The sequence below is a fragment of the Trichomycterus rosablanca genome, chromosome 17 (genome assembly GCF_030014385.1).
Source record: "Trichomycterus rosablanca isolate fTriRos1 chromosome 17, fTriRos1.hap1, whole genome shotgun sequence".
Lineage (NCBI taxonomy): Eukaryota > Metazoa > Chordata > Actinopteri > Siluriformes > Trichomycteridae > Trichomycterus > Trichomycterus rosablanca.
In genome coordinates, this window is record NC_086004.1 from 23,747,039 (window position 1) to 23,763,415 (window position 16,377).

The 16,377-nt window shown below is 38.5% G+C and overlaps 1 protein-coding gene across 1 annotated transcript; it reads left to right on the forward strand.

Moving 5' to 3' along the window:
* Positions 1–14,324, forward strand: psmd14 (proteasome 26S subunit, non-ATPase 14). The gene is made up of 11 exons (XM_063012670.1): positions 1–69; positions 536–591; positions 5,994–6,065; positions 6,545–6,664; positions 8,227–8,297; positions 9,112–9,262; positions 11,879–11,986; positions 12,885–12,959; positions 13,071–13,196; positions 13,840–13,902; positions 14,153–14,324. Exons 2-11 carry the CDS (start codon positions 544–546, stop codon positions 14,249–14,251), a joined length of 933 nt encoding a protein of 310 aa, XP_062868740.1. The 5' UTR covers positions 1–69; positions 536–543; the 3' UTR covers positions 14,252–14,324.
* The last annotated feature ends 2,053 nt before the right edge of the window (positions 14,325–16,377 follow it).

Sequence of the window (16,377 nt, forward strand, 5' to 3'; positions counted from 1 at the left end):
GTAGTAATTCGGGCTGATTCATTGTAGACGTACAGAAGCTAAGCAGTGGATTAAATTCACATTATACTGGTAAGTGTCTGTGCTTTCTAATACACTGTACAATCTGTGTGTCAATCTAACATTTAACAAGACGTTTAATTGAATAAACTTGTATAACATATTAGCCTTAATGGTGTATTTTTATCAGTACAATAACATTTGAATTAGCCGGTTAGCCTGTTAGCTACCATAACACACTACTGTTATACTAGTTAGTGTTTACATTATTTGAGCTAGTTTTAAAATAAGTTGTATTATATATTTACCTAGCGCTTTGTATTAGTTTAGATGTTTAAACGGTTCGTTTCGTGTTTAATTACCTCAGTTAGAAGCTGCTGCACAGTTCGCATACGTTTTAGCATGCTGTTTAGTACGGTGGTGTGAGTCTAAAAAGCAGTTAACGTTGTTTACCATGTCTAAGTCATAAACCAGACTGTTTTAAAGCCTAGTAACACGTTTTAAAACAGTAACTGTCTTCACTTTCTTTCACTTGTAGATAATATAATGGATCGGCTCCTGAGGCTTGGTGGTGGGATGCCTGGACTGGGACAGGTAACGAAGTGTCATGCTAACTCATTAGCCTATGTTTGTTTGTTTACTAGGATTTTAACACTTGTTTTACATATGTTTTACACTTTGGTTACATTCATGTCAGGAACAGTAGTTACTCATTACACAAGATTCACCAGTTCACACTATATATATATATATAGTAAAAGATTATATTCTATTGAACACAGTCACTTTGTGTCTCCAATTCACCTCACTTGCATGTCTTTGGACTGTGGGAGGAAACCGGAGCTCTCGGAGTAAACCCATGCAGACACGGGGAGAACATGCAAACTCCACACAGAAGAACCCAGGATCGATCCCAGGATCTTCTTGCTGTGAGGCGACAGTGCTACCCACTTAGCCACCACGCCGCCCCATTAACTAATGTCATGTTATTGCTGAGCTTCATGGTGTCAGAAAGATTAGTAAATAAGGAAAAATACTCATTGTTTTGTTTATTTTATTAAAATCCTCACATTAATGACACAACTACAAACTTTACAGTGTAATCACAGTATTCAAATGTTTTATTACAAAAAATAAAACAATCAGAACGTAAAACATTGCTTATCCTATCTGATCAATAATAAATATTTTACGCATAAGTGTAAATGCGTCTCTGGGAGCCGTTATATAATTTTTATTTCTGCGCAGTTCTTATTGGCTGTAATCCACACATTCAGCTTGGCATCAGTAGAGGGAATTAATCAGTCATAAGAGCTGTTTATTGTCAGAATTCAAATCCGAAAACACTTTTAATATCGTGGAGAGAGCGAGCGAGACACACACACACACACACAGAGAGAGAGAGACGTAACCGAGCTACAGAGAGAACATGTAGAAAACGTGCAGTGCTAGTAATATAGGCCTTCCTCGTGGTTTTATAGATTGTCTTCTGGGCTTATTCAGACAAAAGTCAATCAGAGTAACATTTATTGTTTTTTTGCGAACAGGGTTTCTGCAGATTTCTGCTCTCAGATTGTCTACTTTTACTAGAGTAAAAAAATGTTTACTGACGAATAGGGCTGGGCGGTATGACCAAAAAATTGTATCACTGTATTTTTTAAGATTCTGACGGTTTCACGATATATCACGGTATGTTTTTTTTGTATTGCTGGGACTTTTTATATGTCTGTGGCTGATTCTACTGTCATAAGTACATAGAATGTAAAAGGTTTTAAAGTTAAATGTATATAGTGAAGGTTTTAAGTACTATAAGCTTTGCTTGGCCCCACAAAACAACACAATATATGATGGAATCAGTACACGTAAAAAAGAGTTGCAATAAATAAAGTTTTTATTGTTTATTTAATGTTTAAGTATTATACAATTACCCTTAGCTCTCCCTTTAACAAGTAACACCACAGTTGCAAACTCCACTGTACAACTTAATCACTGGTCTATAGTAGAAAAGTGGACAAGTTTATATATCTCCGCTTCCACTTCACTTATAACATTGATTTAGCAACTGACCTGAAGTATTTTCACCCCATGAGACATACCTGGAATCCACTGTTTTAATTATTGCCCTGAAAGCTTCTTTCTCGACCAACTATAGAGGAATATTATATGATTTGCTGCCCACTGAAGTTTACAGCTGACACCCACATGACAATATTGAAGTCAGTGACTTGTGGAAGGACAAAAGATAAGAGGCCACAAATAAGCTGGATAGTCTGCTACAAGTGACACGAGTCAGAAGACATTAAAGAAAGCTGACCCATGTGTGCAGTCTACCATTGCAAACTGATTATGGCAAAGTGACTTAATGTGATATCAGAAAGAGGCAATTCATTTTTCACTTCTCTGTAGTATGTGGTTGGTATAATTAAACATAATATAATAGAACACCCTGTAAAGGTATTTTGTCCAAAAACCGAGCATCCGCATTTTTGTTCTCATGTTTTATGTTGTCATCCTCAGTAGGATCTTAGCCAGTAACGTAGTGGCTTCTATTCACACATGAGCTAACCCAGTAATTGTACTCAATTAGAAAGGTGCCATCAGTCGCTGGTGTTTACACATTACTTCTACCAACTAAATTACAAATTAAGGTGCAAACAGTGTAAAAAAAAAAAAGCGTAAGAGACTATTATAAATAAGGTGCATCCCAGTTTGCATGTAATTTATGCAACAAACAGGTCCCTAAACTTGCTGTATTAGGCTTCACATAAAGCCGAGGTGAGCTGCTGTGTTTTAAATACTACACTCTTTTACCAATAGTGCAATTAGTATTATGAGCATAGTGTATCATGACTGGCGTAGGTTTAGGACAACCCTTGTGTTTGCTTGTTAAACTAGCAAGCATTGTGTGCAGTCTAATACAGTAGGTTTAGGACATTTAGAAGATTATTTTATACATTAAAATATTTTAAATGTTTATGATAAATTATTGCATGCATCATTTTTTTTTACTCCTGCCATTTAAGTGCAGAAATGCATAGGTTGCATTTCCCCATGTGGTGTATTTTGCATTACCACACTTAAATTTCTGCCTATACTATGAGTTTGTATCAATTCTGTTTATATCGTATATCTTGTCAAGGACAGCCTGATTAGATTGAGTCACATTACATGCCGTGTATAGCGATTCTCAGGGTTTTTGTTTGTTCTTCACAGTAGCATAGACTAGCCAGTCTACTTTCTGCATGTTTATAAACTTTAAAAAAAAATAGGACCATTAAAACCACTTCATTTGCTGTGTAGTTATAGAGCAGAAAGAGTATGATTATCACTTAGTTTAAACAATGATAATCTGCACTTGGCCTACTTGGAGCTATTTTAATAACTTTTTGGAAGACAAAACTTATTTAACATGAAAATGAGCATTTGTCGTGCTGTAGAGTTTAATATTGTTTTCTTAATTGCTTAGACTGGCGTGCGTCATGTTTGAAGTGTCTGAGCCATATTAGTCAGTGTGAATTCTGTAATTAAACACCTTATTTGCCACAGTAACAGTTATGAGGTGCACAATTCCCATACTCGACTTGATGTAAAACGTGCTATGGAATTAATTGTGCACAGATGCCAAAAAAGTGCTTTTAGGTTTCAGCAAGTGTAAAACTTAAAATAACATTTATTGAGACTTGTTAGACAAGCGTTTTATTTTATTTTCAGAGAGAAAGAGTATATTTTATGTTTGTCTTCATGCTGAGTTAAATTTATGCCAAAGACTTAACAAAAAACACTCTTTTGCTTCATTTATTAACTGGCTCTGTGTAAAAAAGATTAGCTTTTATGACTTAAGAATGGAATAATGGTATTAATGGGAAATATTTTAAAAGGAACATTGTCAAGTTTGTCTCATTTGCAAAATAAATAAATAAAATAAATTCACATATGTTACCCCAGGTCTTCTTAGGATCATTGTTTGAGGACTGAAAGTCTTGGGGTCAACAAGGTGATGTTTTTTTTATGTTATATTTATTTAAAGTGGAACTTTTTGGTAGGCATGGGTTCTGTTACATCTGGCATTGGGCAAGCACAGCATACGTAATAAGAACATAATACCAACAGACAAAAATCCTGGAGCTAGTGTGGTGGTGTAAAGATGCTTTTGCTGCTCTGGGTTTGGGCAACTTGTTTTAAACAACAGACCCATCAGTTGTGCTTTCTGCCTGAAAATTTTGAAGCACAGTGTCCAGTCATAAGTCTGTAATATGACGCTCAATGCAGTTGGGTTATGCAAGACACATATCCATAGTACAAGCGCAAGATCACCTCTGAATTGCTCATAAAAAAGCCTTTTTGACTTTAAATCTTAAAAGCCCCCCAACATCACACTCTTAAATTAAATTTTTGCAAAGTATGTCTATACAGCAATGTGGAAAAACTGATCTTTAATCTGTGTGTTATTTAATCTTTAGTTAGATGTGGCACAAGCAGTTATTACCAGTAATTACATTTCACACTAATATTTTGTTGAATAACATTTCCCTGACCATACGCTTGTTTGTAAGAACTGGCATTCAGTCACTCAAATAATTGAATATTTTTGTTATGAACCTGCCGTATTTTAAAAGTAATGTTTAATGTTTAGGAAGTTGCATGAGTGCACTCTGTCACTCGTTTTATGGCCTAGGGTGAGTTGGTGCATGGTGGGGAGGGGGAAATCTTCAAACTCGCTCCAACTCTGCCAATTAACACCTTCAATAACAGGCTGCCTCCCTTAGATTCACACCGCTCTCAGCCAGCCAACCACTGATTGAGGGAGGGAGAGAGAACGGAAGGGGGGGATATAAACTCAATACACAAAGCCAAATTAGGTTCCTTTTTTGTTGTTTTAGGTCAGTTTTTATTTTTTTGGAGTTGTTTTAAGCGTAATATACAAAAAATAATAATTAAGAAACAGTAAATCTAAAGTGTGGGAAATACCATGTTAGGCCACACCGAGTTGAGGCCGTGATTGGCTTTTTTTTTTTTGTCCATATGGCATTGTATGTGCATTGTAAGGAGCGAGGCCTGAGCGTACCTCGCCACCCCTATATTGTGTCCTGACAGATTTATGGTAAAAAAAATCATCACAAAATCTATTTTCCCCTTTGACGAAACATATGCCTCAAGTTTCCTTTTTACATCTCACATTTTACTGCTGTTTGGGCTTCTAAACCCCACCTTTGAAAATGAATTTTGATTAGCCCCTGCTGACAGACAACACCTCTTCGGGGTGTGAACATTCACCACACCTGCTGCGTTCTCTTTTTAAATCTCCCCGCTTTTCCACTCCGTCAGACAGATTATGATACCCTCATTCCAGGCTGTAGTCATTAAAATATATCCGTGTTGCTGGGTTTGTGTAAGAACAGCGAGTAGTGTCCTTGATCCTTCATCACTTGTGAAAAAGGTGAAAGGCCTTTTCTGCAATTAGCCAAACACAGCTGATCGTGTTACTTATACGGCTATTTAAGACATTACTTCTGGATGTGCCGGTCACACTCACTTTTGCAAGTCATTAGCAGGTGCTGCAAAGAGCCACGTTAATGAAAGTCTAACTGGCTAATTAATACTGATATCTCTTTGCTTGGGGTTGGGGCATAAATCAGTGTTGTTGTGTTAAACATGTCTTCCTGGCAAAAACAGATGAAATGTCTGAATTATTAAGTGTTATCCAGACCAAAACATCAAGGCTAAAGTTTATAGTTTTAGAGAGTATTGAGGGTACTTGTTTTGATCTGTTCAGCCACAGTGTTGGCTGGCAACTGTTATGTATTGCTAGAGGCATGGTACCAAGGCTCACATCCAAAATGTAGTGCTTTTTAAAAGGGCTCGCAAGGATCATCTATCCATCCGTCTATTTACCCGCCTGTTTACCCATGCATCGCCCTGGAGATTTGCTTAAGAGATCGCCTTAATCTCTGTGATCTCCTTGAATAAACTTTGGTGGCGTTTGTGTGTTTTTGCAGGGTCCCCCCACAGATGCCCCTGCTGTGGACACGGCCGAACAGGTGTACATTTCATCTCTGGCCTTGCTTAAGGTGAGTTTATGCTCTTGCACAAAATTTGTCATATGTTTCTGTATTTATATTAACACAGATAATGTACAGGGTGTCAGTGGTTCCTAAAAATTGCCTTGTCTGAAATGGTATTTTATTGTAGCTTTGGTGTAATTTGCGTTTGACAATTAAATATATTATGAAATAGAGTAATTAAAATTACACCATGGTAATTATCAATGTCATTTCATGTTGTTTTGTTGACTGCTGTTGTGAACATAAGAGATCACCTTTTCCGTGTTTAAAATGCTTATATAGCCTAAAATATATGCAGTTCCACGGGACTTAAAACTATACTTAAAATATGTTTGAATTAGAATGGAGCATTCTTGCAGACACGTTGGATTAATTTCCTGCAAGATGTAGACTTTCTATACCTCAGTTGTCTTTGGAAAAAATTGTCAATTTATACAATTCGCACATTCCCTCATGTGTACAATGTCACAATGTTTGTGCCGCAGATGCTTAAGCACGGTCGTGCTGGTGTGCCCATGGAGGTTATGGGGCTCATGTTGGGAGAATTTGTGGACGACTACACTGTGCGTGTGATCGATGTGTTTGCCATGCCACAGTCAGGCACAGTGAGTTCCTCCAAGCTTTTGCACTCTTTCACACTTACACGTTGGCGTAACTACAAGCTTGCAGTTCCAAACGTAGCTTTATACTGTGTCTCTTTTTTGTTTTGTTGTGGTTCACACAAGACAAAGTATCACAAAACATTTCAGGTTTATTCATTCAACTGAATCAATTTTAAGGAAAATAAAAATAATGATTACTGATAAATGGTACTGGGCTCAGTGATTAAGCTACTAGACTAGTGAGCAGACGGTTGCTGGTTTAATCCTCACCACCACCAATTTGCCACTGTTGTATTCAGTAAAAATTGTAGGTAGCTTTGGATAAAAGTGTCTGCTGAATGCCATGCATGCAAATGGCAGTGATACATTTTATTTATATTCTACCTTTTTCACACCCATGCTCCCTTTACATTTACTTTATAACATAGAAACACAAAAGGACACATCCCAAAGACCCAACACACTAAATTGTAGACTTGCTTGTATCAACATGGTGGATTTGGTCGCACTCTTCAAATGGCAGATGTCATCGTGTAATCAGTGTTCCCAGCAACACCATAATTCCCTGAGGGACTGTGAGGTGGCAGCAGAAAATAGAGGTACCAAATGTGGGGATTGAGCAAAGCTGCAACTCCCTAAAACCAGCACCAGCAAAGATGATGTTGGTTACCATTCTATGGTGAACTTACACGGGTGTACTGTGCGAGTCGACGTCATGTGCAGCTCTAAGCATAGCGCCAGCTTTTTTGCACAGTGAATAAAAAATGTAGTGCTTTTTAACAAACAGCATTATTGGGTATTGTTAAATTGGGATCAGTCACATCCCTATTTTCACTTCACTCCTGCTGCACAGCTTTCACACACCTCACAAATATTGATCTGAAGACATGCATTTGAAGGCCATCATAACAGCGTAATGTCTGCACAAGGACTACAAGTAGGGAGCTACAATGTCCCAAATACAACGTCAACCAATCAGGATACTTAAGTCGATCATCATTAGTTAAAGTTTGCCATTTTAGTTGTAGCGTTTAACAATGAATGTGCTTTAAATGTAGGCTTTTCACTTTTGGTATTGGACTGTGTCAGTCTTCTCTTACTTTGACACTGAGCCACTTTGTGGTAGTTGTGATATGTAATAAATGGTCACTGGAGGCATGTTTGAGACACCTATAAATAAATACCAGTTGTAAATAGCTATCTGCGTCTGATGCCGAACTTACGTGCATATGGTGCTGCAATGGGTTTTGGAACAAGCTATTTTGCATGAAAACATTCTTGCAGGGCTATCATCTTGCTTTGCCAGTCTTACCAGTTATTAACGGTTTAAATATTTTAAACATGGGTCAAAATGTCATCTTTGTTTAAGTCATTGATGAATAATGTCTAAACTATAAATCTGGGGATATTACTGAAATTTAGAGACACACAAACAGGTGGAATTTTATCATTTTTAGACTGATGTGCCAAACACCACCAAAAGTTGTGAAGTTATTAATGCATATTGTCAACACTCTATTTTATGATGCTTTATTTGGTTAATGAGATGTTGCTTATGGTGACAGGGTGTGAGTGTGGAAGCTGTGGATCCTGTTTTTCAAGCAAAGATGTTGGACATGTTGAAGCAGACAGGAAGGTAAGAGTGTGAATACAAATATTTTTAAATAACATTACTAACTTCATCTTGTACTAGGATGTAAAATATAGGGCCAATAGTATGTAGACACCATGCTCATTATTGAATTAGCGTGTTTTAGACATGCTTATTGCTAACAGGGGAATAATATCGAGAAGTTTAAGAGGGGCATTTCCTGTTCCGGCATGACTCTGCTCCTGTGCATGAATTTGGTGTGTAGGAACATCAGTGTCCTTCACAAAGTCTTGACCTCAATTTAAACACCACGTACTGTCACCTCACAGCAAGAAGGTCCTGGGTTTGATCCCCAGGTGGGGCGGTCCGGGTCCTTTCTGTGTGGAGTTTGCATGTTCTCCCCATGTCCGCGGGTTTTCTCCAGGTGCTCCGGTTTCCTCCCACAGTCCAAAGACATGCAAGTGAGGTGAATTGGAGATACAAAATTGTCCATGACTGTTCGATATAACCTTGTGAACTGATGAACCTTGTGTGTGTAATGAGTAACTACCGTTCCTGTCATAAATGTAACCAAAGTGTAAAACATGATGTTAAAACCCTAATAAACAAACAAACGAACAAATAAACACCACGTCAGTTTTAACTTGTAAGTGAGGCTAACTCATCCAGCACCAGTGACTGACCTCACACATGCTGTTTTGACTACATTAGCACAAATTCCCACCTATGTACTCCAAATTTTATGAAAAGCTTCCTGAGAGAAAGGGCCGAGAAGGCAAATGTATATTCGTGCTCATGGGTTAGTAATGCGGTGTTTAACAAGCTTGTGGTTTTTCTGCCTCTTTTTTTTTTTTTGAAGACCAGAGATGGTGGTGGGCTGGTACCACAGTCACCCTGGGTTCGGCTGCTGGCTGTCTGGAGTGGATATTAACACACAGCAGAGCTTTGAGGCTCTGTCTGAAAGAGCCGTGGCCGTGGTGGTGGATCCTATTCAGAGCGTCAAAGGAAAGGTAACTGCTAATGCACACTGATAACCTTTTAAAGAAACCCAACATTTTGCTGTGTTGTATTTAAACAAGATGTTGGGTTAGATCCCCAGGTAGGGCAGTCCGGGTCCTTTCTGTGTGGAGTTTGCATACTCTCCCTTGTCTGCATAGGCTTCCTTCGGGAGCTTCGGTTTCCTCCCACAGACTTGCAAGTGAGGTGAATTGGAGATACAAAATTGCCCATGACTGTGTGACTTTAATGAATGAATCTTGTGTAACCAGTAATTACCGGTCATGCCATGAATGTAACCAAAGTGTGTAAAACATGACGCTAAAATCCTAATAAATAAATTCTTAAGTTGCGCTATTTACTATGCTGTCTTATAGCGCTAAGTGTATTCACAATACCGTATTTTATGTACATTGTATGATAAAATTTATTATGTTTCAACTGTTTTATACAAGTATTATCTGCTCTTTTCTTAGTATTAATGTCTTAGTCCCAGTGCTCCCTGGTCTCTCATTGGCTGTTTTAACTATTGTTCTATCAGCAGTCTTTGCAAAGTGCATGCTACACCGGTAAACAGCGATCACTTCAAACATGCTTGTAAAAGCAGAGCCTCGTTATAGGGGAAATCTTGTTACTGAAATGATCACACTAGAAAAATGCTTGTGACAACTACACAAAGAACAAAAACGGTCTCCTCGTGTAGCATGCACTGGGCATTGACACTCTCAATCACTCAGTGGTCTGTGTGTAGGGGGCGGGGGTGTTGGGGGAACAAGAGATTTCCTGGCTGCAGGATGTAGTTCCATTAGCACCTTTTCTGGGCCGTACAAGAAAGTGTGAGGCATATCTCATCCCCTATTGGTTGAATTTTAGGGGGGTTCTGGGATAAGGGAGGGGGGGTTCTGGATGGTTGATTAAACTGGATTGAACAGAGAAGAAAGGGGATGCCTACTACTGTGACTGTACTTTAACAGCTGATATTGGAGATAATGTTTTACACCCCCTGTGTAAAGAATTAGGAAGCTAAATATATCAGACTGGACTACTGATCTCAGTTTTATTTCAACACTTTTTTGCCCAGTGATTTTTTCAGTGATCTATATTGTTTGTATTGCGCGATGCCAAGTCATGTATAATATATGTAGCACAGTGTTGTTTATATATAGGGCCGCCTGTTCGTCTGCAAACCCCCCACCCCCACCCCCACCCCCACCCCTCAAAGAAGGTCATTTTCTCTGTTTCTTGCTTGCCATGTTTATTTTTCTTCTATTGCTATTTTGCCTGCAAAGAACCTTCTACTCTCACATTTGGAAGTGTGCATTGCCCCTGTTTGTCACACTTTAAACTTTCAAATATGTATGCCTTCACACCCTCTGTGTTGGCTGCTTAAGAAAATGGTAGCGGCGCTATGGGAACGAGGTGTGCTAATGCTTTTCTCATAAAAGCATACAGGCATTCGGTGTTCCAGCTAGTGGGCTTGCTGTATACACCACAGAGAATCAGTCTCTTGTATACCCGGCTCAAACAGGAGGCACGACGCGGCAAGCGGCAGTGACAGTATGGCAGCCAGAGCAGGCCAACATGCTGCATCCTCCTGTTCTATTTAAAATGTTCAGGCTCACAATGAGAGAACAACTCTGCTGGATTTTGCAGAACTCCGCTAACGAGTCTCTTGGGCAAAGAGGTGCGACTTTGTGCTCGCATCTCCTGCATCTGATTCTGTTTCATTTTCTTTGTGTCATCTGCTGTATGTTGTCTGGCTGTAAGGCTATGTTGTGTTGAGTCGTTTAATTTACCCTTTTATATGTCTGATAATGGAACTGCTTCCTAATCTGTTGTATTAATACACCTGCTTATGCTTACTGGCTAGAAGAGGGTGTCCCAGGCAGCAGTTGCCAAATCGATGTGATCATCAGTTCTGCTTTGTTTACTAACAAGCAGAAATGAGTGTGCTTATATGCACTCTAAAAATCTGCTTACATTTTGGCAGCTAGGCGACTATTCTAGACATCACAAATCAGGACACTTGTTGCAAACGTCTGGCAGGGCACATCAGCCTTAAAATCGGTCTGATTATCTTAAAGCATGGTACCAGAACAGAAGCCACATTGAAGGTGGTTACCAGAAATAGAACTTGCCTGTTTCTTTTGTTGCGGCACACCTTATTGAAAAATGGCATTTGCGTAGATTTATGTGCAAAAATTTCAAAGTGACATTTGGTAAACAATCCATAAATAAGTGAATGTGCATGCTAGATGCATACACATCAAATTTTTATAATGGCTCTGTAACAGGAGCCTTTACCTGTCATGGCTTCACAGATGATATCATGGATGACTGGGTGCTTTCAGTTTCTTGCTCTACGTCCATATTTTTTCCAGGAGAGGGGACTGTGTTCCTGCATTATTTGGGTTTTTATGAAACCAAACTGCATTTACACCCCTCATCTGAATGTTTTTTGGTACCACTCGCCTGGAGTGGCTCATGTCACATTATAGATTTATTTCACTTATACACAAATCATGACTTGGAAAAGTGTGAGTGCGCACCATGGAGGGCTGAGTAGATTCTGTACATGGGGTCCATAGTGGATCGTGTTATATGATCTGATGATGCCTTTTGTCTTCCAGGTTGTGATTGATGCATTCAGACTCATCAATGCTAATATGATGGTGTTGGGACATGAACCACGGCAGACCACTTCTAACCTGGGACACCTTAACAAGCCCTCAATCCAGGTATGTAAACACTTACATGTGGGTAAAGTAAATACTCTTACCTACTGCATCAGATTATATTCACCCATTTCTTTTTACTGCCGATGTAATAGGATTATTCATGTAAATCTTACATACAAATAAAGTCCTGTGTCAGTTGGTGATTTATGTCAATAAAAGCAAAAAAATCAACAAGAAAATTGAAATATAAATAAAATATACATCTGAAAGCTAGATTTACTTAATGGTGCACCAGTCTCAGCCTAAATGTATTAATTATTTTTATTTTCACTCAAACTGACAAGCATCCACCACACTGTGTGTAGTCAGCAAAGTTAATTGCTAACAGGAGTCCAATAGAGTATAACTGGCACTGCTCTTTGATTGAGAGGGATGATCTTATTACTTCCATTTCATGTGATCAAAGCCACACTAGTCAGTCAGAAAGATCTGTCAACTTGTCAAACATTGCATGAGCTGAAGTGAACAAAGACAAATGTCTCGCCTCAAGTCCTCATGAGCCCCGTGTTAGCCCTCACATAAAGACACTGTAGCTGTCAAGATAGAGGAGACTTGGTCAGAGAGAAACCCTAACTTTCTTAACAAATTGAAATTAATAACATATTAATAATTAACATTTTGACATTTTTCTTAGTACTTATGCTTCCCAAAGCTTTAGGGAACATTCTTTACCAAAACAATGTATTTGTTACCAACAGCATTGCTAACAAATTACCACAAATACAGTCATATCTTTAAAATAATGAATTATACAGATTTAAAGTCTTAGTTGAACATAGTTCTTAGACCACTTCCTTTACAAGCCACCAAACCCCTGATAGATCTATTTAGGTAATTCTGATGTTTTATTAAACTTGCAGATGCCTGCTTTGTTTTTATAATGCCATTGTGTTTTTAGGCCCTGATTCATGGACTGAACAGACACTATTACTCCATCACCATCAACTACAGGAAGAACGAGCTTGAGCAAAAGGTAACTCATTAAACCTTGAACAACAATTAGGATACATATTCTAAATCTAAAAGGGATCTGACTGTGCGTGTAGTCTTGATGTTAAACAGTTTATGTTAAATAAACATCCAGATGCTGTTAAACCTGCATAAGAAGAGCTGGATGGAGGGACTGACATTACAGGACTACAGTGAACACTGCAAACTTAACGAGACCATCGTAAAGGAGATGCTTGAACTGGCCAAGAACTACAACAAGGTAACCACGTTACAGTTAAACAACTGTAACTGTGATGTCATTAGTCTGGTTCATTCATTCACATCTGGTAAAGGTTTCTATCTAGATGTCACACCTGCTCTTAAATATCAGTCTGGGGGTTCAGCCACACCCATTGCTTACTGATGTATAAAATCAATGATAAAATAATGCATGCGCTTCCAGTTTGTGGCAATCATTTGGGGAAGGCCCTTTGCTGTTTCAGCATGAGTGTGCACCTGTAGACAAAGCAAGATCTATAATGACATTGTTTGACAAGTTTGTTGTGGGGAAACTTTAATAACCAGCCAGACCTACTTGTGTAACATTCGTGCCTTTTGACTACATAGTTACAAATTCCAACAGAAACGCTGAAATCTTGTGGAAAGCCTCAACAGAAGAGTAAAGCCGGTTGGGGAAATGGTGTAAAATCTCATGAAAGCTTACTTATTAAAATGGGCACAAACCCTGACTTGGCAAAATCATATGTAAATACTTTAATATGAATCTGTACTTTTGTTTAGTTTTTTTTTTGTGGCTATTGTTGAGTAATTAAACCTTTGTTTACTTCATATGAGATTTTAATCTGCATTGTTACAATAAACACTTTTTATATTCTTGTTTTTCCTTTTCTTTTATCTTTCAGGCTGTAGAGGAAGAAGACAAAATGACTCCTGAACAGCTGGCTATCAAGAATGTTGGAAAACAGGTATTTACTTTTTATTTCTTTTATTTAGTCTGTCAATCCATTACAGTGACCGTACTCTGCTTAATCTGCTAAAATTGACATGTACATCAACATTTTAATTATGAAGATACATTTATTACAAAGAGAAAAAATCTAAATGAAACTGGTTGTTACTGATGGAAATAATGAAAATAAATTGTATTCAAGGATGTTTTTAACTATTTTTCCGGTTCTGATGGCCTCTCCTCTCTCCCTGTGTTTTCCACTCTAGGATCCCAAACGGCATTTGGAAGAGCATGTGGATGTACTGATGACGTCCAATATTGTGCAGTGCCTCGCAGCTATGTTAGATACTGTTGTGTTCCAGTAATCCCTTCATTGTGCATAAATATTCATATTTGTTGTGTTTTGTCTTTTTAAGAAATAAACCTGAACAAAATCCAGTGTTGAGATTTGTGCTTGTATTCCCAAGTCATGGGGTGACATGCAAAATAATACATCCAGTTATTATTTAAAAAAGTACTGAGCACTACATTCTGACTGTTTAATGCAAAAGTGGATTGGTCCCTTTCTTATGCCTGCTAAACGCTACCATTTGTACAAGTGTAAAATGCCTCCAGGCGGTAGGAACGCTGCTTTGACTGCAGTGATTGCTTTGGTAAAGAGATCTGAATGGCTGTGGATTGACCTTTATTCTTTTTTTCAACTGACAAGCTCAGTTCTTGCATGAACCCTTTGGAAGCAGATACAGTGGTCCCAAGCTGCATAACAACATTAAAAAGAATATCAATACTATACCAATAGGTATACCAATTACAGGGACAGTAGTAGCCTAGTGGGTAGTATCAACTGAAAGGTTGAGAGTTTGAATCCCAGCTCTGCCACGCAGCCACTTTGGCCCTTAACTCTGTCATTCAATGGCTGACCCTGTGCTCTGACCCTGTGCTCTGGCCCCAGCTTCCAAACAAGCTGGGATATGCGAAGAGAGGAATTTGTTGTACTGTACTTACTGCAAGCCAGGCCACATTTCCACAGACACTTCAATATCTAAGGTTAGTGTTCATGGCAATCAAACCATAAGAAACATCAATGCTTATTTCAGAGGGAACTTGAAGGATCCCAAGACATTTTAGGATAATGTACTTTTGACAGATAAAATGTAAATTTTTGAACAATAGTATCCTAAGTGCAGGAAAGCTGTTATTAAGACAATGATGATTTCCACTGTTATCAAGAAATCGAAACTATTATCAGAAAGTTAAGTCAGCTGTCTGAGTTAAAGTTCACATCAAAGTGGCTGTAATGAAGGAGTGCCCCAGTCAAAGTCCAACTCAATGGAGATGCTGTGACTAGACCTTATTTAAAAGTCAAGCAAAGATGACTTGGTTTATTTATTTATTAGGATTTTATTGTCGTGTTTTACACACTTTGGTTAAATTCATGACAGGACCGGTCATTACTGGTTACACAAGATTCATTAGTTAAAATTTTTAATGTCATCATGGACATTTTTTTTAATCTCCAATTCACCTCACTTGCATGTTTTTGAACTCTGGATGGAAACCGGAGCTCAAGGAGAGAACATGCAAACTTCACACAGAAAGGACCCGGACTGCTCCTCCTGGGAATTGAACCCAGGACCTTTTTGCTGTGAAGCGACAGTGCTACCCACCGAGCCACCCGATGAATTGGTTTAAATCCTCCACAGCAATAAATAATCTTAGTGTTGTGTTGCAGTTGTTGCGTCTAAGGGTAGTGCAAACAGTTATCATAAAATGATGGGGTCAATTTCTTTTTCAGAAGTGTGATATCGGTGTTGGACCCACACACACCATATGACTAACAGTGGACTCCTGACCACAAGCTGGTTAGACATCCCATTCCAAACAATGTAGATGTAAGAATTTGCCAGGCACCAATGTTAATCCAAAAGGTCAAAATCAACTAATAATTTTATCCCAAAGGTGTTAAGTAGGGTTAAAGTTGGAGCTCTGCACGGGGCAAAAAAATTCCACACCAAATGTCTTTATGGACCTTGCTACACATGCAGTCTCTTCTCTAAACTGTTGATAACCACGTTTAAATCATATCATTTATGTAATAAAATAGATTTTACACACCTGTCAGCAGTGTGTGGCTAAAACACATATCACCCAGTTACTCAGTGGGGGAGTGGGGGTTAATGTGGTCTATTTAGGGATATTAAGACAATGATGATTTCCACTATTATCAAGAAATCTAAACTATTATCAGAACATTAAGTCAGCTGTCTGTGATTTGAAGTTCACAACAAAGTCGCTGCAATGAAGGAGTGCCCCAGTCAAAGTCCTGACTCACCCAGTCACTCAATTGGGGGGGAGGGTTGGGGTTGGGGTTGGGGGGGCAATGTGGTCTATTTAGGGAGAAAGTACCAACCTTGAAAAGATCACATTAAGTCATTAAGTCACAATTTCGATCATTTATAACCATGTGATAAATAAATGTCATATTTAAAGC

Coding starts and splice junctions, on each gene's coding strand:
- psmd14 (XM_063012670.1), top strand. CDS start 544: ATGGATCGGCTCCTGAGGCTTGGTGGTGGGATGCCTGGACTGGGACAG. Junction 8,298..9,111: donor ATGTTGAAGCAGACAGGAAG/GTAAGAGTGTGA, acceptor TTTTTTTTGAAG/ACCAGAGATGGTGGTGGGCT. Junction 13,197..13,839: donor TGGCCAAGAACTACAACAAG/GTAACCACGTTA, acceptor TTTATCTTTCAG/GCTGTAGAGGAAGAAGACAA.